This window comes from Drosophila grimshawi, unplaced genomic scaffold (genome assembly GCF_018153295.1).
Source record: "Drosophila grimshawi isolate 15287-2541.00 unplaced genomic scaffold, ASM1815329v1 contig_1377, whole genome shotgun sequence".
NCBI lineage: Eukaryota > Metazoa > Arthropoda > Insecta > Diptera > Drosophilidae > Drosophila > Drosophila grimshawi.
This window is the reverse complement of record NW_025062900.1, coordinates 9,805,215-9,819,551: the sequence shown is the minus strand read 5'-3', so window position 1 is coordinate 9,819,551 and position 14,337 is coordinate 9,805,215. Positions and strand designations below refer to the sequence as shown.

Below are 14,337 nucleotides of genomic sequence, written 5' to 3'. Positions count from 1 at the left end.
TCAGTTAAAGAGATTGCAATTAGTCCAATTAAAGATTAACTATCATTTAATTAGTTTAGAATCATTCATAATAATCATCTGATCAAAATCAAACCTCTTATTAATAACATTACAAATAACTGGCTTCACTTCGCAGCTAAGATCATATAGTCCGTTAACCTTATTTGGTAATTCATAGCCATCGCCCACATGTGATCACGAGCGTATAAACATAAACAAACATAAACAGAAACAGAAAAAGAAACATGCACTGCAACGAGTCGTAAACAAAAGCAAAAATAAAAGCAAAAACTGAAAAAATGCCAAACTGCTTAATGGCCTGAAAACAAGATTCGACAAACCGGCAGTCAAAAGCGCATGCGTTGTGCGTTGGCCCAAATGCATTTGACGGCCTTGGCTAGTGCCCGATGCTGGCCACATTTACTGGGCCAACTTCTGCGTGCCAAACCAGTAAAGTGCGTTTGTGCGTCCAATGAACTCCAAGCACACCCAAGCAGGAAGCCTTTCAATTCAGATTACATGTGCGTAAACTTGAACTTGTGTGTTGTGTGTGCTGTGCCGGGGAATAGGAAATCGCTTACAGTCTCTTGCAGCTGCAGCTGCAACTGCATCTGCATCAGCGTCTGCGTCATGCGTTTTGCGTAGTGTGTAGAAAAGTATAAAAATAAAAATAAAAAAGTGAATGGCAAGCAACTTGCTGGGGCTAGATAGATTTATGGGCAGTTGCTATTGGGCTTGGCTGCCAACATGACATGGTAACAAACAGCGGTGCTGACTGTTGTTGCTCACTGTTGTTATTGCGGCGGCTATTGCTATTCGCTATTGCTATCGCTACTGCTGTTTACCTAGCAGCCAACGCCTGCTGCTGCTGCTGCTGCTACTCCTCAGTGTTGTCAACCTTTAACGAGCCAAAAAGAGCGGGAAAATTGGTTTCGAAATATTTATTTGATTTTTTGAAGGTTGTCCCTGAAATTGAATGCAGTTCTTTATTTATGCTAAGACTTAAAGTATCTTGATGAAACTTGGACTATATTCATTTCCTTTTCATCTTGCTGCAGACACTAAATATGAATGTATTTTCGATTGGATCTCTTTTTGATATAGGAAGAATCGATCGAAAGTTAAGTTCGTGTATTTAGTATCTAAATAAAGTCAACATTCATGTTTAGCTACACCCCTTTTTGTTAGAAATTGATAAGAAATAAACAACAAAAAATCAAGTTAAATTTGACTGGGAAAAAGCTGACTGTGCAACACTGATGCTCGCTGCGTGCCTCGCTGCGTTGCCTACACCCCGATGTAAAATGAGAGCTGGAGCTGAAACTGAAACTGAGGCTGTAGGCAGTGGCACTGGCTCTTATTGGCAGGCGGGACACGTTCAACATTTGACACTTTTATTGAAGTGGCTATTGGGATTTAACGCTTATCATGTTTGCTAATTCATCGACACTGGTGGTTAGCGATTCCATTCGTCGTTCCATTTAAGTCACTTTGCTGTGTGATTTCGTAATAGGCACTGCGCTTAGAGGATGTCTAGACTGGCTGGACTTGCACTCCCGCTAAAGACATTCACCGGAGTGCATGTTCGTAACTGTAACTGTAATTCAATGGGGCGACGTAGGTGTTAAGGCGGATTTGAGGCCCCAAACGCGTTTTTTTACTACACATACTACACTTTATTCAAGCAGGGCGTATCAGGTTTTGTGTGTGTGTGTGTGTTTTTTTTTTTTTGTATTTACATTACATGAATTTTTCTATTAATAATTGCGAGTGCCGGCCGATCAAGGCAAACAACCCCTGCTCCACTTAAATCTAACTCTCGTTTTCAGTTGCTGTAACAACAATGTTGCAGCAGTTGGCAACAACCTGGTTGGCCAGATGTGTGGCCCCTTGACGTCGTCGCTGAGGTTGACGCAGGCGTAAAATAAATCTGAAAAATGATAGTAAAAATAGTCAACGCCCCCTTGATTGCTTCCATTAGTTGATCGACAGCTTAAAATTGATTAATTACATATAAGTAACGGTATAATTATTGTTATGTTCAAAATCGATGTTCAGCCATTTCTTTGTTCTATCCATAGGCAAACTTTAATGAGTTTATATTTGAATAATCCTATAAGGCCGTTTGGATTTGCTACCCTTTTAAAAATGTAAAATATTTTCAAGTTTACAATCATCACACAAATTTGAATAGCCGTTAAGCTAAGGCTGATAATCAACTACCAATCAAGACTTATCGACTTTTCTGTGAAATTGCTCGTTAAATACTCTTAAGCGGCATGCGCTTTATTCATTAAGTGAACTTATTCATGCAATGTGATCTTAAAAGTAGAAACATCAAATTACACACGATTACCAGATAAACCTTAAAGTTTTTTCATATTTCTATCACTGATTTAAACATTCGCAGAATAAATGCGCTGTCTATCGATCACCCACCACAAATTATCGGCAACTGACCGTGCTGTTAACTATTGATTCTGTTAAGTGAGTACTTTTTGTACACATCGAGTAGTTCTGTCGCATTGCGTTAAGCGGCACGTGTTGAGCGAGTTTTGATTTTCGAGTTTGTTGTTTGATTTAATTGCATATTATTAAGGATAACAATGAAGGTCGCCACAAAAAAGGTTAAGTCCTTGGACAAATCGAAGCCCAAAAAGAGTTTAATCAAGAAAAAGAAACTGTCGGAGGAGCCACAGTTGCCGAAGGCCGCGAAGAAAACCGTCAAGAAGGGCAAGAAAGATGAAATAAAGCCAAAAAAGAAAGTGGCAAAAAAGTCACTCAAAAAAGACTTGGAGGGACTCAAGGACATCGATCCCGAGTTCTATGATTTTCTAAAGAAGAACGACAAGGAACTGCTCGATTTCAATCTTATGGGCAGCGATGATGACGACGAGGAGGAAGAGGAAGCTGAGGAGAAGGCAGCTGCAGAGGATTTGGACAGCGAAGACGATGATGGAAAATATCACAAGCCCAGTGATGATCTGGCCGTAGCCAGTGACGAGAGCGAAGGCGAAGATGATGATGCTGACGAAGAAGAATCTGCCGGAGGTGCGCAAAAGATTACACTAAATATGCTCCGACAATGGGAACTGCAGCTGACCAAACCCAATGTCTCCGTGGAGGCAGTTCGTCAGGTCATCCAAGCATTCAACTCCGCGCTGGCCAGCATTAGTGCAGATGCTGAGATGGGTGAGCAGGCCAACGCCAGTGCCTATAAAGTTGTCGGGGCCGCTGCCTTTAACGGAGTAATCCAGCTGTGTGTGCTGCACCTGCAACCAGCGATTATAAGAGTGCTGGGCGTGAGACCCAACAGCAGTTTACCGCTGCACAAACACAAGAAGTGGGTTAAGGTGCGTGGCTGCCTGCGCTACTACTTGGGCGACCTGATACGCCTCGTGGAGCAAGTGTCCAGCACGAATATACTCAATGTGCTGCTCAAGCATCTGCATCAGATGGCCGGCATGGTGGCGCCCTTTACAACGCTGGGCAAGACCATACTCAAGCGCCTCATCGTGCTCTGGGCAACGGGGGATGAAACAGTGCGAGTGCTCGCCTTTCTCTGCATCCTCAAAATAACGCGTAAACAGCAGGTGAGTTAAAGTTTAATAATATTTAATACAATCCTGTAGTCTCTAATTGAAATCATTATTACTTGGCAGGCGACCATGTTGAATCACGTGCTGAAGGCCATGTATCTGGCGTATGTGCGCAACTCCAAGTTCGTGTCGCCCAACACGCTGCCGGGCATCAATTTTATGCGCCGCTCGCTGGTGGAGATGTTTGCCCTCGATCTAAATGCAAGCTATCAGCACGCCTTTCTCTACATCCGCCAATTGGCGATCCATTTGCGCAATGCTGTCATCCTGAAGAAGAAAGATAGCTTCCAGGCTGTCTACAATTGGCAGTATATCAATTCGTTGCGACTCTGGTCGGATTTGCTGGGCGCTAGCGCAAATAAGCCGCAACTGCAGCCACTCGTCTATCCACTGGTCACGATCACAACGGGCGTCATCCGCCTCATACCGACAGCTCAATATTTTCCGCTGCGTTTCCATTGCCTGCAGTCGCTGATTTCACTGGCGAAGGAGACGCAAACGTTTATCCCGGTGCTGCCACTGATTGTGGAGGTGTTGCGCAGCAATACGTTCAATCGCAAACACACCGCGGTATCCATGAAACCGCAGCAATTCACTTGCATTCTGCGCCTGAACAAGGCACAGCTCGCTGAGAATGGCTTCCGCGATGAGGTCGTGGAGCAGGTGTGCGGCCTGCTGTTGGAGTACCTGTCACATGAGTCAGCCACGCTGGCATTTAGCGATCTGGTTGTGCCCGTGGTCATGGCCCTTAAGGCGTATCTCAAGGAGTGCCGCAACGCGAATTATACGCGCAAGATGAAACAGCTGCTGGACAAGATTCAGGAGAGTGCACGCTTCATTGAACAGCAGCGGAGCAAGACCAGTGTCCAGCTGGACCTGAAGAATGCCCAGGCGGTGCAGGCGTGGGAGCAACAGGTGCGCAACAAGCGCACACCTCTGGATATCTACTATGCCAGTTGGGTGAAGACACACGAGACGAAGAAGCGGCGTCAAGCGGCCCAAACGGATGACATTAATGCGGACTACGATATACCCAAGCTGAAGCGACCGGCGGCCAAGACGGGTGTTCCAGTGCGCAACGAAGATGGCGAACTGGAACTGTTCCCATCCGATTCCGAAGACGATGACGCAGGCATTCCCTACCAAGACGACGATGATGATGATGATGACGGCGACATTTCGGAACCAGAGGAGCCACAGCCCAAGAAGCCCAAACGCAAGCAGCCCAAGGAGCAATCAAAAGAAACGATTCCCGCTGAGCCTGCGGATTATTATGATGAGGCAGCCGCAGCTGTTGACATTGTCAAGGATTTAGATTTGAGTGACTGGTAATTGCTGATGCCCACTATTATGAGAGAAAAATAGCTAATTTCATAAGAAATTCAAATAAAAAAATTAATACCAAACAAATTTTTTTAAGTGTCTGTTTTCGTTATTTGCATTGTATTTGCATGTATTCAGACAACAGAAGGTTTGATATTCTCCTTCAATGTATACAAATCTTGCTAGAGCTATTATATCTTAGCTTTATGATATAGTGAACAGGTATAGCCGAATGGTGTTGGGATATATTGTAACAAATCTCTCGACAAATTTAAATACTATATGCAAGAATATTATTAAACACACCTAACAAAAAACGGCTAAAAAGATGAACTCGCTGCACTGATTGGCAAACACATTTTTTTGGATAGCATAAACATAATCTAAGAAATACGTATATTTACAAATTAATTCAAATTACGAGGAACATGTTAATTCTATTGCCCCTTGTTCTTCTTGCCGGGCATAATCTCGTACTCCTCGTACTTGGGATAGGTGCCGATCGTTTCACCCTCCACCTGCTTGGGCATTGCCGCCGCATCCTTGGCCTTGGCGTAGTGGGCATCCAGTTCGGCTGCATTGCGCTTTTTCATGTCCATGATTTGAAGATTCTTGACCAGTTCATCGCGTGTGGGCGGCTCCTCGCGTCGTCCGCGCAGCCACGCCTCCCACTCGGCTGTCAGCTCCTGATCAAAGGCATCCTTGTCGGCGGGCTCAAACCAACGCGAGGATTTGCGTTTGCCAATCGATGGATTCGCCGGTATTTCATAGTATTTATTGCCAAAGTAATCTTCGCCAATGTAATTGCCACGAAATTGTCGCGGTCGCAGCGAACGCAAGAAGTTTTGCCATATAATGCCAATGAGATCACGCGTCGGCTTTTTGTTAGCCATCGTTGCAAGTGTTTATATTTCTTACAGTTAGTTACAGGTTAGAATCGATTATTTGTTGTTATGACACACAAACAGCTGACAGTGTGCACAACGCCAAGATGTCAGCTGAGCCCGCCAGTTTTTCAAATTGCAAGGCATAATTTCGCTTTTAATTTAAATGATTCTTGTATATTTTATTGAGGTTAGATTTCAATTTGCAACATTTAACAGCTGTAACTGTAACTGTGGCAATATCGTAAAACGGTAAATTGTAAAACAACAGATTTAGCAGCTTTAACTATAACAGTGGCAGTATTGTAAAACGACAGATGGCGCAAAATTTAAAGATGCAAATTATGTTTCAAAGGCAGGGCAAATGGACTGTGCCAATCTCGGGCGAATACATTAAACACATCCGTTCGCAATGTGTGCTGTGTGTCATTCTCGAAGTCCACCTCAGCCAGGACGAGACCAACGCCAGCCGAATGCGTAAAATACTCGCCCGACCAGTTCGAGGTGCCAATATATGCAATTCGCTCCGTTACCATATACGCATTGTGATTCACCCGTCCGAATGGGATTCTCAACTGCTGCTCATCCGAAGGCACAATAAATCGACGCTGCAGAATAAAAGAAAAAATCCATTTAGTAGAGTTTATCTATAAAATTATACCACTTACAATTTGTATGTCCACCTGCTGATTGAGTGTAGAGAGATCCTGCAGCGACCGCAGATAGTTATCTTCATTGGGATCCGAGTGCTTCCACCAGGAGATTAACAACTTAACGGAAACACCACGCTCCACAGCCGCTTTGCGCAAGGCATTATCAATTGGTGGCCAGAATTCCGGCCTGGCCCCATTCACAATCAGCGGATAATAATCCATTACGGCAATATTAACAAATTCCACAGCTGTATTGATGCAATCAAGAATCGCATCCAGATCGTGGGTACGTCCACTGGCCGTCAGCGGTGGTGGTGCACTCGAGATGTATGCCCTCATCGTATAGTTCTTATTGATCCGGATTAGCATCGGATGACGCAGATTGTAATTGGAGCGATAGAGCCACGGCCAATGATACGGCATGGTTGTATCTTGCTCGCTGCTGCCCAGCTGCCAATAGGCCCTAAAGATCTTGGACAAATCGCGTGTCAACTGCGGACAGTTCTGGGCAAGTACACCTAGTTCCTTGACCTGGGTCAGTGAACGCCAATCCATGTTGGCAGTGCCCAAATAGAAATGCTGTCCATCCACAATCCATAGCTTAGTGTGCAAGGCGCCCTCATTGGCCAATTTGACGGCCACTACCTGAGCGGCACCATAATTGCCAAAGATCCGGGCATCCGCATGCCACTCGCTCTCCAAGCTCTTATTCAAGGCGATGCGTATGCGCAGCTTGGGCTTACCTGGATCCCCATTCGAGAGCAAACGCTGAAAGAGTCGCTCGCCCGGGTGGGTGCTGCTGTCGTTGAAATCGACGCCACGCAGTGTCCAATACGGGGCAGCTATGTCAATCGTCGACTTCGCCTTGGTCAGCAGCAATTGCCAAGCCTCAAAAGTGCTCAGAAATTTGGGGCTATCGTGCATATAGCTTAGGCCAATAGGTATGGTTTCCACCAATTGCAGTTGGCATGGCAACGGCATTTCCACGGGTTGGTTCTCCTCTGCGGTCGTGCGCCCATTCATTGTCTCCCACGGCAACAGGAGTACAATTAACACAAGCACAAAAAGGATGAAGACGGGTATGATGTACCCATGTCCGTAGCACAAGGCGTTTTCCTTCTCCGGTGGGGGATGGCTGCAGCATGACGTAGTTTTTGTTGTTGAGTTTGAATTTCGATTGTTGATTTCGTGTAACGGTACTGCCTGATAGTCCCCAGCTCCAACTGTGTCGGGCATACAGCTCTGCTTACGTGGATCCACCATTGCAGCGAAATGAAACTACGAAATGATTGCGCATTTCGAGCTAGTTTTTCTTTTCTGGGCTTACTGCACTGATCTATTATTCGCACAGTTGTGACAAATAGTTGCGCCTGCCAGCCCCATTCCCATTCTCCCCCACCAATGCAAACAAAACACTTCCGTAGTGTTGCGCAACGACACATTGCCGGATATCGATAACGATTGCAAATCCAATGGAGATGAGTCGAACTGTGATTTCCTCTGCAATCACAGTAATTTATTTGTTATGTTTTAAATCACAATATTTATAAATGGGCTTTTTTAAATATAAAAAAAAAAAACAATACTTTTTAGAGCAGTAACTGATAATGATAGATTTCATCATATTTGTGCAGCATGCTGTATGTAATCCTTGTAGGTGCTTCAGTCTCTTGCCACACATCTGACACCCGTAGAGCTTCTCATCTCTGCCTTCAACAACCATATGCGCTAAATGCTCTTGTTGTAGGCATCTCATCTTGTGGCTCAAACGACAGAACAGAGCAATAGTTAAGAATCCTGGCAAATGTGATTTTGGCTTCGTTGCCGATTTTAATTTCGTCTTGCAACGATTTGAATTTTTGACATGCCCGGATGCATGTGCGGCAATTGATGACCGCGTCGCAAGTTGGCCTGTCCATTTTTATGCTTCACATTTTTAACTAGTGTTCTGATTATTTTTTGTTTAAGTGTATCAATTAACATAAATCGTTTAACATGCTTATTTATCTCAAGTTAAACCGCCACTTCTAGCGTTCTGATCGTCGATAAGCAAAAATCGATTAATTTTGTTGAGCAACAGCTGTTTATCGTACTCTGTTAACACGACAAGCAAACATCTGTTAAATGCAATTTAAATCGTTATTTACTAAACGTATTTTCCTTTTAAGGCAGAACCCATTTAAGAACATTATTTTAAGAAACATATTTTCAGATCATTTCCTATAATTAAACTAAATTTCTTCGCAGTTTACTCATCGGAATAACATGAATCGGACACTGTTAAAACCATTTCGGCGAATGTTAACATTTTCGGGGTGACCACAGCGGTCGACTATATGCTTAACCACCCACTAAGAGCTCAGTCTGTGTTAAAATCTTCCGGCTGAGAGGGCTGAAAATTTTAATGTGCGACTGGCTTATTATTGTTTAAAATCTCTACACATATAAATTTCGAGTGTTTATAAATATTTGAGTATAGTACGACAAAAATCGCGTAATTATGGCAGCGAGATTAATGAATGCACAGGCACAGGTACGTGTGTTGCCAAATGATTAGCAGGAGGGCGCGGGAGCGAGAGTGGAATCCAGTGTGTCCACACACATGCACATACACTTATGCATATGAAATCAATGTTGATAACACCAATAAAACGTTAAATAGCACTATATAGTACTAAATTGTGAGCAATCAAATTAATGATTTGTTTTCATATGCAAAACAATCAAAAGTCGCTCACAATGCGTATTAAAACTTTTCGCGTTGCGCTTTTTCTAACCTAAAAACCATGAAGCAAAAAGTTGTTACCTAATCGAGAGTACTTTCTGGTCTTCTTGCAATTTTAATTAAATTTTAAGCCATGTGTGTGTGTGTGGGGGTGTGGGATGTGCAAAAAGGTCATTTAGCAAGCTTTTGCAAAAAAAAAATAAATAAATAAATAAAATAGTGCATTAATTTGAATTAGAATTTGTCTTTATGTAAGCATCGTTATTCAACGGCCAATGGCTGCCGAGGAAGCCTATAATATATCTTCGCTGTTCTTATCTTGTGACACTTTGATAGTATTATTTATTACACTATATACGAAATATAATTCTAATAGTTGTTTTTGGAGTGTGCATTTGTGAAAGTCACGCTTTTTCCGTACATTTTTCCATATGCTTGAGATGAACAGATTTCAGTTGGCGAAACTGCTTAAGCAATTTTGATAACAACTGCTGCAATTTAATTAGTGATTTGAGGGCAATAACATTTCCAAGGTTCACACGCATTTCGCAGTACACTCTGTCAATTGGTTGAATGACCTTTTGACGTCAGTAGTTTGCAGTTTCTTGTTTGTTTTTGTTGCTGTTTATTGATCACATGCCCTGGCACTGACTAGTTAACTGTACAAAAATTAGATATATATTATTCATACAAAATTAGCATTTTTTTTTTTTTTTGGTACATCACTTTATAAAAAATAACATTTTCATTTTACAAAACAACAACTTATTTTTTATATAGTGTAAATTATGATTCAATCAAGAACTCCCATTTTTTATTTGTTATATTTATTTGATTAAAAATCTGTTCCATTTGTTCTATCTATAATAAATAAAAGAATAGATAAATATATTTTGTACCTAGAGTGATAGATATACTAAAAATAAGACCTCTCATTATTCTCTTTTTTTTATAAACAAGTAGCATGCCCCGTATCCAATGGCTTGTATCACTTATCGCTAATCTATGCTGATACCACTGGTCAATCAAGTTAATTAATAATATAAGTGCCCGTGATATGTTAATCAAGTATTATTTATGGCACCTCCATGCGAGGCAATCACAAGGTTCACGCACGCAATTAGCAATGGGCAAACACAGATTACTCAACTACGATTTAGGTTGGATTTTCAGCTGAATCAATATTTATTTCTGAATTGTTAATAACAATTATGCTGCTATTATAACTAAAAATTTGTCAATTTTTGTATTTCTAGGTGTGCAAGCTGGGCAAACATGTTGCGGATCCAATGCTTCGTCAGTTTCATGCTTCCTGCTACACCGCCTCCAAGGTGGCACTATCCAAATTCGATTCGGACGTCTATATGCCATACGAAAAGCTGAGCAAGCGTCTGGAAATTGTGAGCAGTCGCCTCAATCGCCCACTGACGCTGTCCGAGAAGGTCCTCTATTCGCATTTGGATGATCCGGCGAATCAGGATATTGTGCGCGGCACCTCGTATCTGCGTCTGCGTCCCGATCGCGTTGCCATGCAGGATGCCACCGCACAGATGGCCCTGCTGCAGTTCATCTCCTCGGGCCTGAAGAAGGTGGCAGTGCCCTCGACCGTGCACTGCGATCACTTGATTGAGGCACAGATCGGTGGACCCAAGGATTTGGCCCGTGCCAAGGATCTGAATCGGGAGGTGTACGATTTTCTTGCCTCAACTTGCGCCAAGTATGGTCTGGGCTTCTGGAAACCAGGCAGCGGCATCATTCATCAGATCATTCTGGAGAATTATGCGTTCCCCGGCCTACTGATGATCGGTACCGATTCCCATACGCCCAATGGTGGCGGTTTGGGTGGCCTGTGCATTGGTGTCGGTGGTGCTGATGCTGTCGATGTCATGGCTGACATCCCCTGGGAACTCAAGTGCCCCAAGGTTATCGGTGTCAATTTGACCGGCAAGATTTCCGGCTGGACCTCGCCCAAGGATGTCATCCTGAAGGTGGCTGACATTCTGACTGTGAAGGGCGGCACTGGCGCCATCATTGAGTATCACGGCAAGGGCGTCGATTCCATCTCGTGCACGGGCATGGCCACCATTTGCAACATGGGCGCTGAGATCGGTGCGACAACTTCGCTGTTCCCCTTCAATCAGCGCATGGCTGATTACCTGAAGTCCACCGGACGTGCTGGCATCGCCTCGGAGGCCCAGAAATATCATAAAAAGGTGCTGTCTGCCGATAGCAACTGTGAGTACGATGAAGTGATTGAGATCAATCTGGATACACTGGAACCGCATGTGAATGGTCCATTCACCCCGGATTTGGGTCATCCCATTAGCAAGCTGGGCGAGAACTCAAAGAAGAATGGCTATCCCATGGACATTAAGGTCGGTCTGATTGGCTCGTGCACCAATTCATCGTATGAGGATATGGGTCGCTGTGCCAGCATTGCCAAGGACGCCATGTCCCATGGCATCAAGTCGAAAATCCCATTCAATGTGACACCCGGCTCTGAGCAGATTCGTGCCACAATCGAACGTGATGGCATCTCTGAGGTCTTTGACAAATTCGGCGGCACTGTGCTGGCCAATGCCTGCGGTCCCTGCATCGGTCAGTGGGATCGCAAGGATGTGAAGAAGGGCGACAAGAACACCATTGTCACCTCGTACAATCGCAACTTCACCGGTCGCAACGATGCCAATCCTGCTACCCATTGCTTTGTCACCAGCCCAGAGATGGTCACCGCTCTGTCCATTGCCGGTCGTCTCGATTTCAATCCGTTGACGGATGAGCTCACCGGCGCCGATGGCAAGAAGTTTAAGCTGAAGGCTCCATTTGGTGATGAGTTGCCCGCCAGGGGCTTCGATCCCGGTCAGGACACCTACACCGCCCCACCATCGGTAAGTTATAACAAGTTTAGAAAACTGTAACTTAACGTATTTTCAAAGTACTAAATTATGTATTATTATCCTTATATATTAAAAATAGAGCGGCGAGAAGGTTTCAGTCGCCGTTGATCCCAAGTCAATGCGTCTGCAGCTGCTGGAGCCATTCGACAAGTGGAACGGCCAGGATCTGGCCGATATGACCGTGCTGATCAAGGTCAAGGGAAAGTGCACCACAGATCACATCTCGGCTGCTGGACCCTGGCTGAAGTATCGCGGCCATTTGGATAACATCTCGAACAACATGTTTATTGGTGCCACCAACTCGGAGAACAATGAAATGAACAACATCAAGAACCAGCGCAGCGGCAGCTGGGGCAATGTACCCGAGGTTGCACGTGACTACAAGGCGAACAACATCAAGTGGGTTGCTGTCGGCGATGAGAACTACGGCGAGGGCTCGTCCCGCGAGCATGCCGCTCTGGAGCCACGTCATTTGGGTGGACGTGCTATCATTGTGAAGTCCTTTGCGCGCATCCACGAGACTAACCTGAAGAAGCAGGGTCTGCTTCCACTGACCTTTGCCAATGCGGCCGATTACGACAAGGTAATATATACAAATGTAATATTCAAAATCAATGTTAATACTTGTGGTGCATTTATAGATTCAACCCACGAGCAAGATTACACTGAAGAATCTGAAGAATTTGGCGCCCGGCAAACCAGTTGAATGCGAAGTGAAGAATGGCGACAAGGTGGACAAGATTATTCTGAACCATACGCTCAACGATTTGCAGATTGGCTGGTTCAAGGCTGGCAGTGCTCTCAATCGTATGAAGGAGTTGGCCCAATAAGTTACTTGCAGCCCCCTCGTCCCAAATATCCATCTACAAACTCAAGACACAAAATACACACACACACACACACAGAATGATACTTATTATGAAAGCCGACATGAATCGCAAGCAATCAAATTATGGTATTTTAATTTATATTGATTTTTTTTGCAAATTGCTTTTAAATTATGTTTTTGTTTTTAACTCAGTGTCGAAAGTGTTAATAGTAAAAGTTATGTAATCGAAACATTTAGAGAAGCAATTGTGAAACACTTTTATATATATACACATTATACATACATTAATTATTATATATTTTAGTTGAACATTGTTTTGCGAATTTTTTTGCTGCGGATGCGAATAAAATTGTAATATGTACGAAAACGAAGACCATACAATTATTTTTGTTTGCTTTTTGTTTTGTTTTTGTATTTATTTATTGAAGCGGACAATAAGTGGCAACATGTGCACACAGTCACAATATCCTTAACCAGGACATATGGCAGCTCATCTCCCCTCATTTAAATATTTGTTTAAACTAATTGTAACAAGTATAAAAGTCAAATTTAATCTTTAACTGTTAGCGATATTAACATATATTAAACTCTACGAAACAATTAAACTACAATTTTAATGTCAAGCAAAATATTCAAAATTTATAGTCTAAAATTATGGCCGATCAGGCGCCTGTTTTGCAATCAAATAGTTCCTTCTCCTTGACAAACTTGGCTTCCCTTTCGAAACGGAGGAAACGCAAATGGCGACACTATTTCAAACTGATCGATTTGTACAAGAAGAACGAATGCCTCTGGATGGAGAATCACAAGGACTTTTGCAACTTTGCACTAAAGGAGGATATCTGGGAAAAGATCGCCATTCAAATGACAAATCGTGCACATCCGAATCCAGTGCCAGAGAAGTGGAAGCGTCTTGTGGTCAGATGGCGCTATAAAGTGCAACTGGAGCAGCTGCACAAGGAGCAGGCTAGATTTTATAACAAAATCGATGTGCTGCCACCAAAACTGCGGTATTCGGATCAATTTCAGTTTCTATTGAAACACATGTTCGATAGAAATAAGTCAGCTAAGAAAGTTGTACAGGTCGTAAGTAGGATTGGATTGGATTATATATTATTATTATAAATACATTTTTTAATATAAGTCAGCGCCTGAAACAGATGCCGGTGCAGCTGCTGTGTCCAAGGTGAGTCTTTCAGCGAAATATATGCGATTAGGCCGTACCAAAAACAAGAATCGCACCTCCTTTGGCAACAAGCTGCAATCATTGGAAAGCCTGAGAAATAAACGACGTAGCACGCTCACCCTGACTCCGGAAGCTTTTCAAAAGCTGCCCTAAAATGTGGCAACACTAAAAACGAGAAATAAACGGGTCTATGCAAAATGTTTACTTTATATTGCGTGTTGGGTTTTAAAGCGGCAAAGCA

The 14,337-nt window shown here is 43.4% G+C and overlaps 5 protein-coding genes across 6 annotated transcripts; 3 read left to right on the top strand and 2 right to left on the bottom strand.

Annotated features, from left to right (window-relative positions):
• Window positions 1-2,522: 2,522 nt before the first annotated feature.
• Window positions 2,523-5,009, top strand: LOC6562124 (nucleolar complex protein 2 homolog). The gene is made up of 2 exons (XM_001988578.2): window positions 2,523-3,593; window positions 3,663-5,009. The coding sequence occupies exons 1-2, from the start codon at window positions 2,607-2,609 to the stop codon at window positions 4,929-4,931; spliced, it is 2,256 nt and encodes a 751-aa protein (XP_001988614.1). The 5' UTR covers window positions 2,523-2,606; the 3' UTR covers window positions 4,932-5,009.
• A 51-nt stretch (window positions 5,010-5,060) lies between these two features.
• LOC6562125 (NADH dehydrogenase [ubiquinone] 1 alpha subcomplex assembly factor 2) lies at window positions 5,061-5,872 on the bottom strand. Its single transcript, XM_001988579.2, has one exon. The coding sequence runs from the start codon at window positions 5,813-5,815 to the stop codon at window positions 5,360-5,362; it is 456 nt and encodes a 151-aa protein (XP_001988615.1). The 5' UTR covers window positions 5,816-5,872; the 3' UTR covers window positions 5,061-5,359.
• Window positions 5,873-5,967: 95 nt separating this feature from the next.
• Window positions 5,968-7,867, bottom strand: LOC6562635 (5'-3' exonuclease PLD3). Its single transcript, XM_001988580.3, has 2 exons — window positions 6,475-7,867; window positions 5,968-6,414 (listed from the first exon to the last, which is right to left on the bottom strand). Exons 1-2 carry the CDS (start codon window positions 7,720-7,722, stop codon window positions 6,136-6,138), a joined length of 1,527 nt encoding a protein of 508 aa, XP_001988616.1. The 5' UTR covers window positions 7,723-7,867; the 3' UTR covers window positions 5,968-6,135.
• An 898-nt stretch (window positions 7,868-8,765) lies between these two features.
• On the top strand, window positions 8,766-13,515 carry LOC6562636 (probable aconitate hydratase, mitochondrial). The gene is made up of 4 exons (XM_001988581.3): window positions 8,766-8,992; window positions 10,441-12,072; window positions 12,161-12,664; window positions 12,723-13,515. The coding sequence occupies exons 1-4, from the start codon at window positions 8,960-8,962 to the stop codon at window positions 12,909-12,911; spliced, it is 2,358 nt and encodes a 785-aa protein (XP_001988617.1). The 5' UTR covers window positions 8,766-8,959; the 3' UTR covers window positions 12,912-13,515.
• A 17-nt stretch (window positions 13,516-13,532) lies between these two features.
• Window positions 13,533-14,294, top strand: LOC6562637. Of its 2 annotated transcripts, none has more exons than XM_001988582.3 (2): window positions 13,533-13,996; window positions 14,055-14,294. In XM_001988582.3, the coding sequence occupies exons 1-2, from the start codon at window positions 13,565-13,567 to the stop codon at window positions 14,247-14,249; spliced, it is 627 nt and encodes a 208-aa protein (XP_001988618.1). In that variant the 5' UTR covers window positions 13,533-13,564; the 3' UTR covers window positions 14,250-14,294. The 2 variants fall into 2 exon arrangements, with proteins under 2 accessions (XP_001988618.1, XP_043070341.1); XM_043214406.1 differs by having other exon boundaries at window positions 14,059-14,163.
• Window positions 14,295-14,337: the final 43 nt, after the last annotated feature.

Excerpts from the sequence above, each read along its gene's own strand:
- LOC6562125 (XM_001988579.2), bottom strand. The coding sequence starts at position 5,815 with ATGGCTAACAAAAAGCCGACGCGTGATCTCATTGGCATTATATGGCAA.
- LOC6562636 (XM_001988581.3), top strand. The coding sequence starts at position 8,960 with ATGGCAGCGAGATTAATGAATGCACAGGCACAG. Across the intron at positions 12,073-12,160 it reads CCTACACCGCCCCACCATCG|AGCGGCGAGAAGGTTTCAGT; the intron begins GTAAGTTATAAC and ends TATTAAAAATAG. Across the intron at positions 12,665-12,722 it reads ATGCGGCCGATTACGACAAG|ATTCAACCCACGAGCAAGAT; the intron begins GTAATATATACA and ends GTGCATTTATAG.
- LOC6562635 (XM_001988580.3), bottom strand. The coding sequence starts at position 7,722 with ATGGTGGATCCACGTAAGCAGAGCTGTATGCCCGACACAGTTGGAGCT. Across the intron at positions 6,415-6,474 it reads AGCAGGTGGACATACAAATT|CGTCGATTTATTGTGCCTTC; the intron begins GTAAGTGGTATA and ends TTTATTCTGCAG.
- LOC6562124 (XM_001988578.2), top strand. The coding sequence starts at position 2,607 with ATGAAGGTCGCCACAAAAAAGGTTAAGTCCTTGGACAAATCGAAGCCC. Across the intron at positions 3,594-3,662 it reads AAATAACGCGTAAACAGCAG|GCGACCATGTTGAATCACGT; the intron begins GTGAGTTAAAGT and ends ATTACTTGGCAG.
- LOC6562637 (XM_001988582.3), top strand. The coding sequence starts at position 13,565 with ATGGCCGATCAGGCGCCTGTTTTGCAATCAAATAGTTCCTTCTCCTTG. Across the intron at positions 13,997-14,054 it reads CTAAGAAAGTTGTACAGGTC|TCAGCGCCTGAAACAGATGC; the intron begins GTAAGTAGGATT and ends TTTTAATATAAG.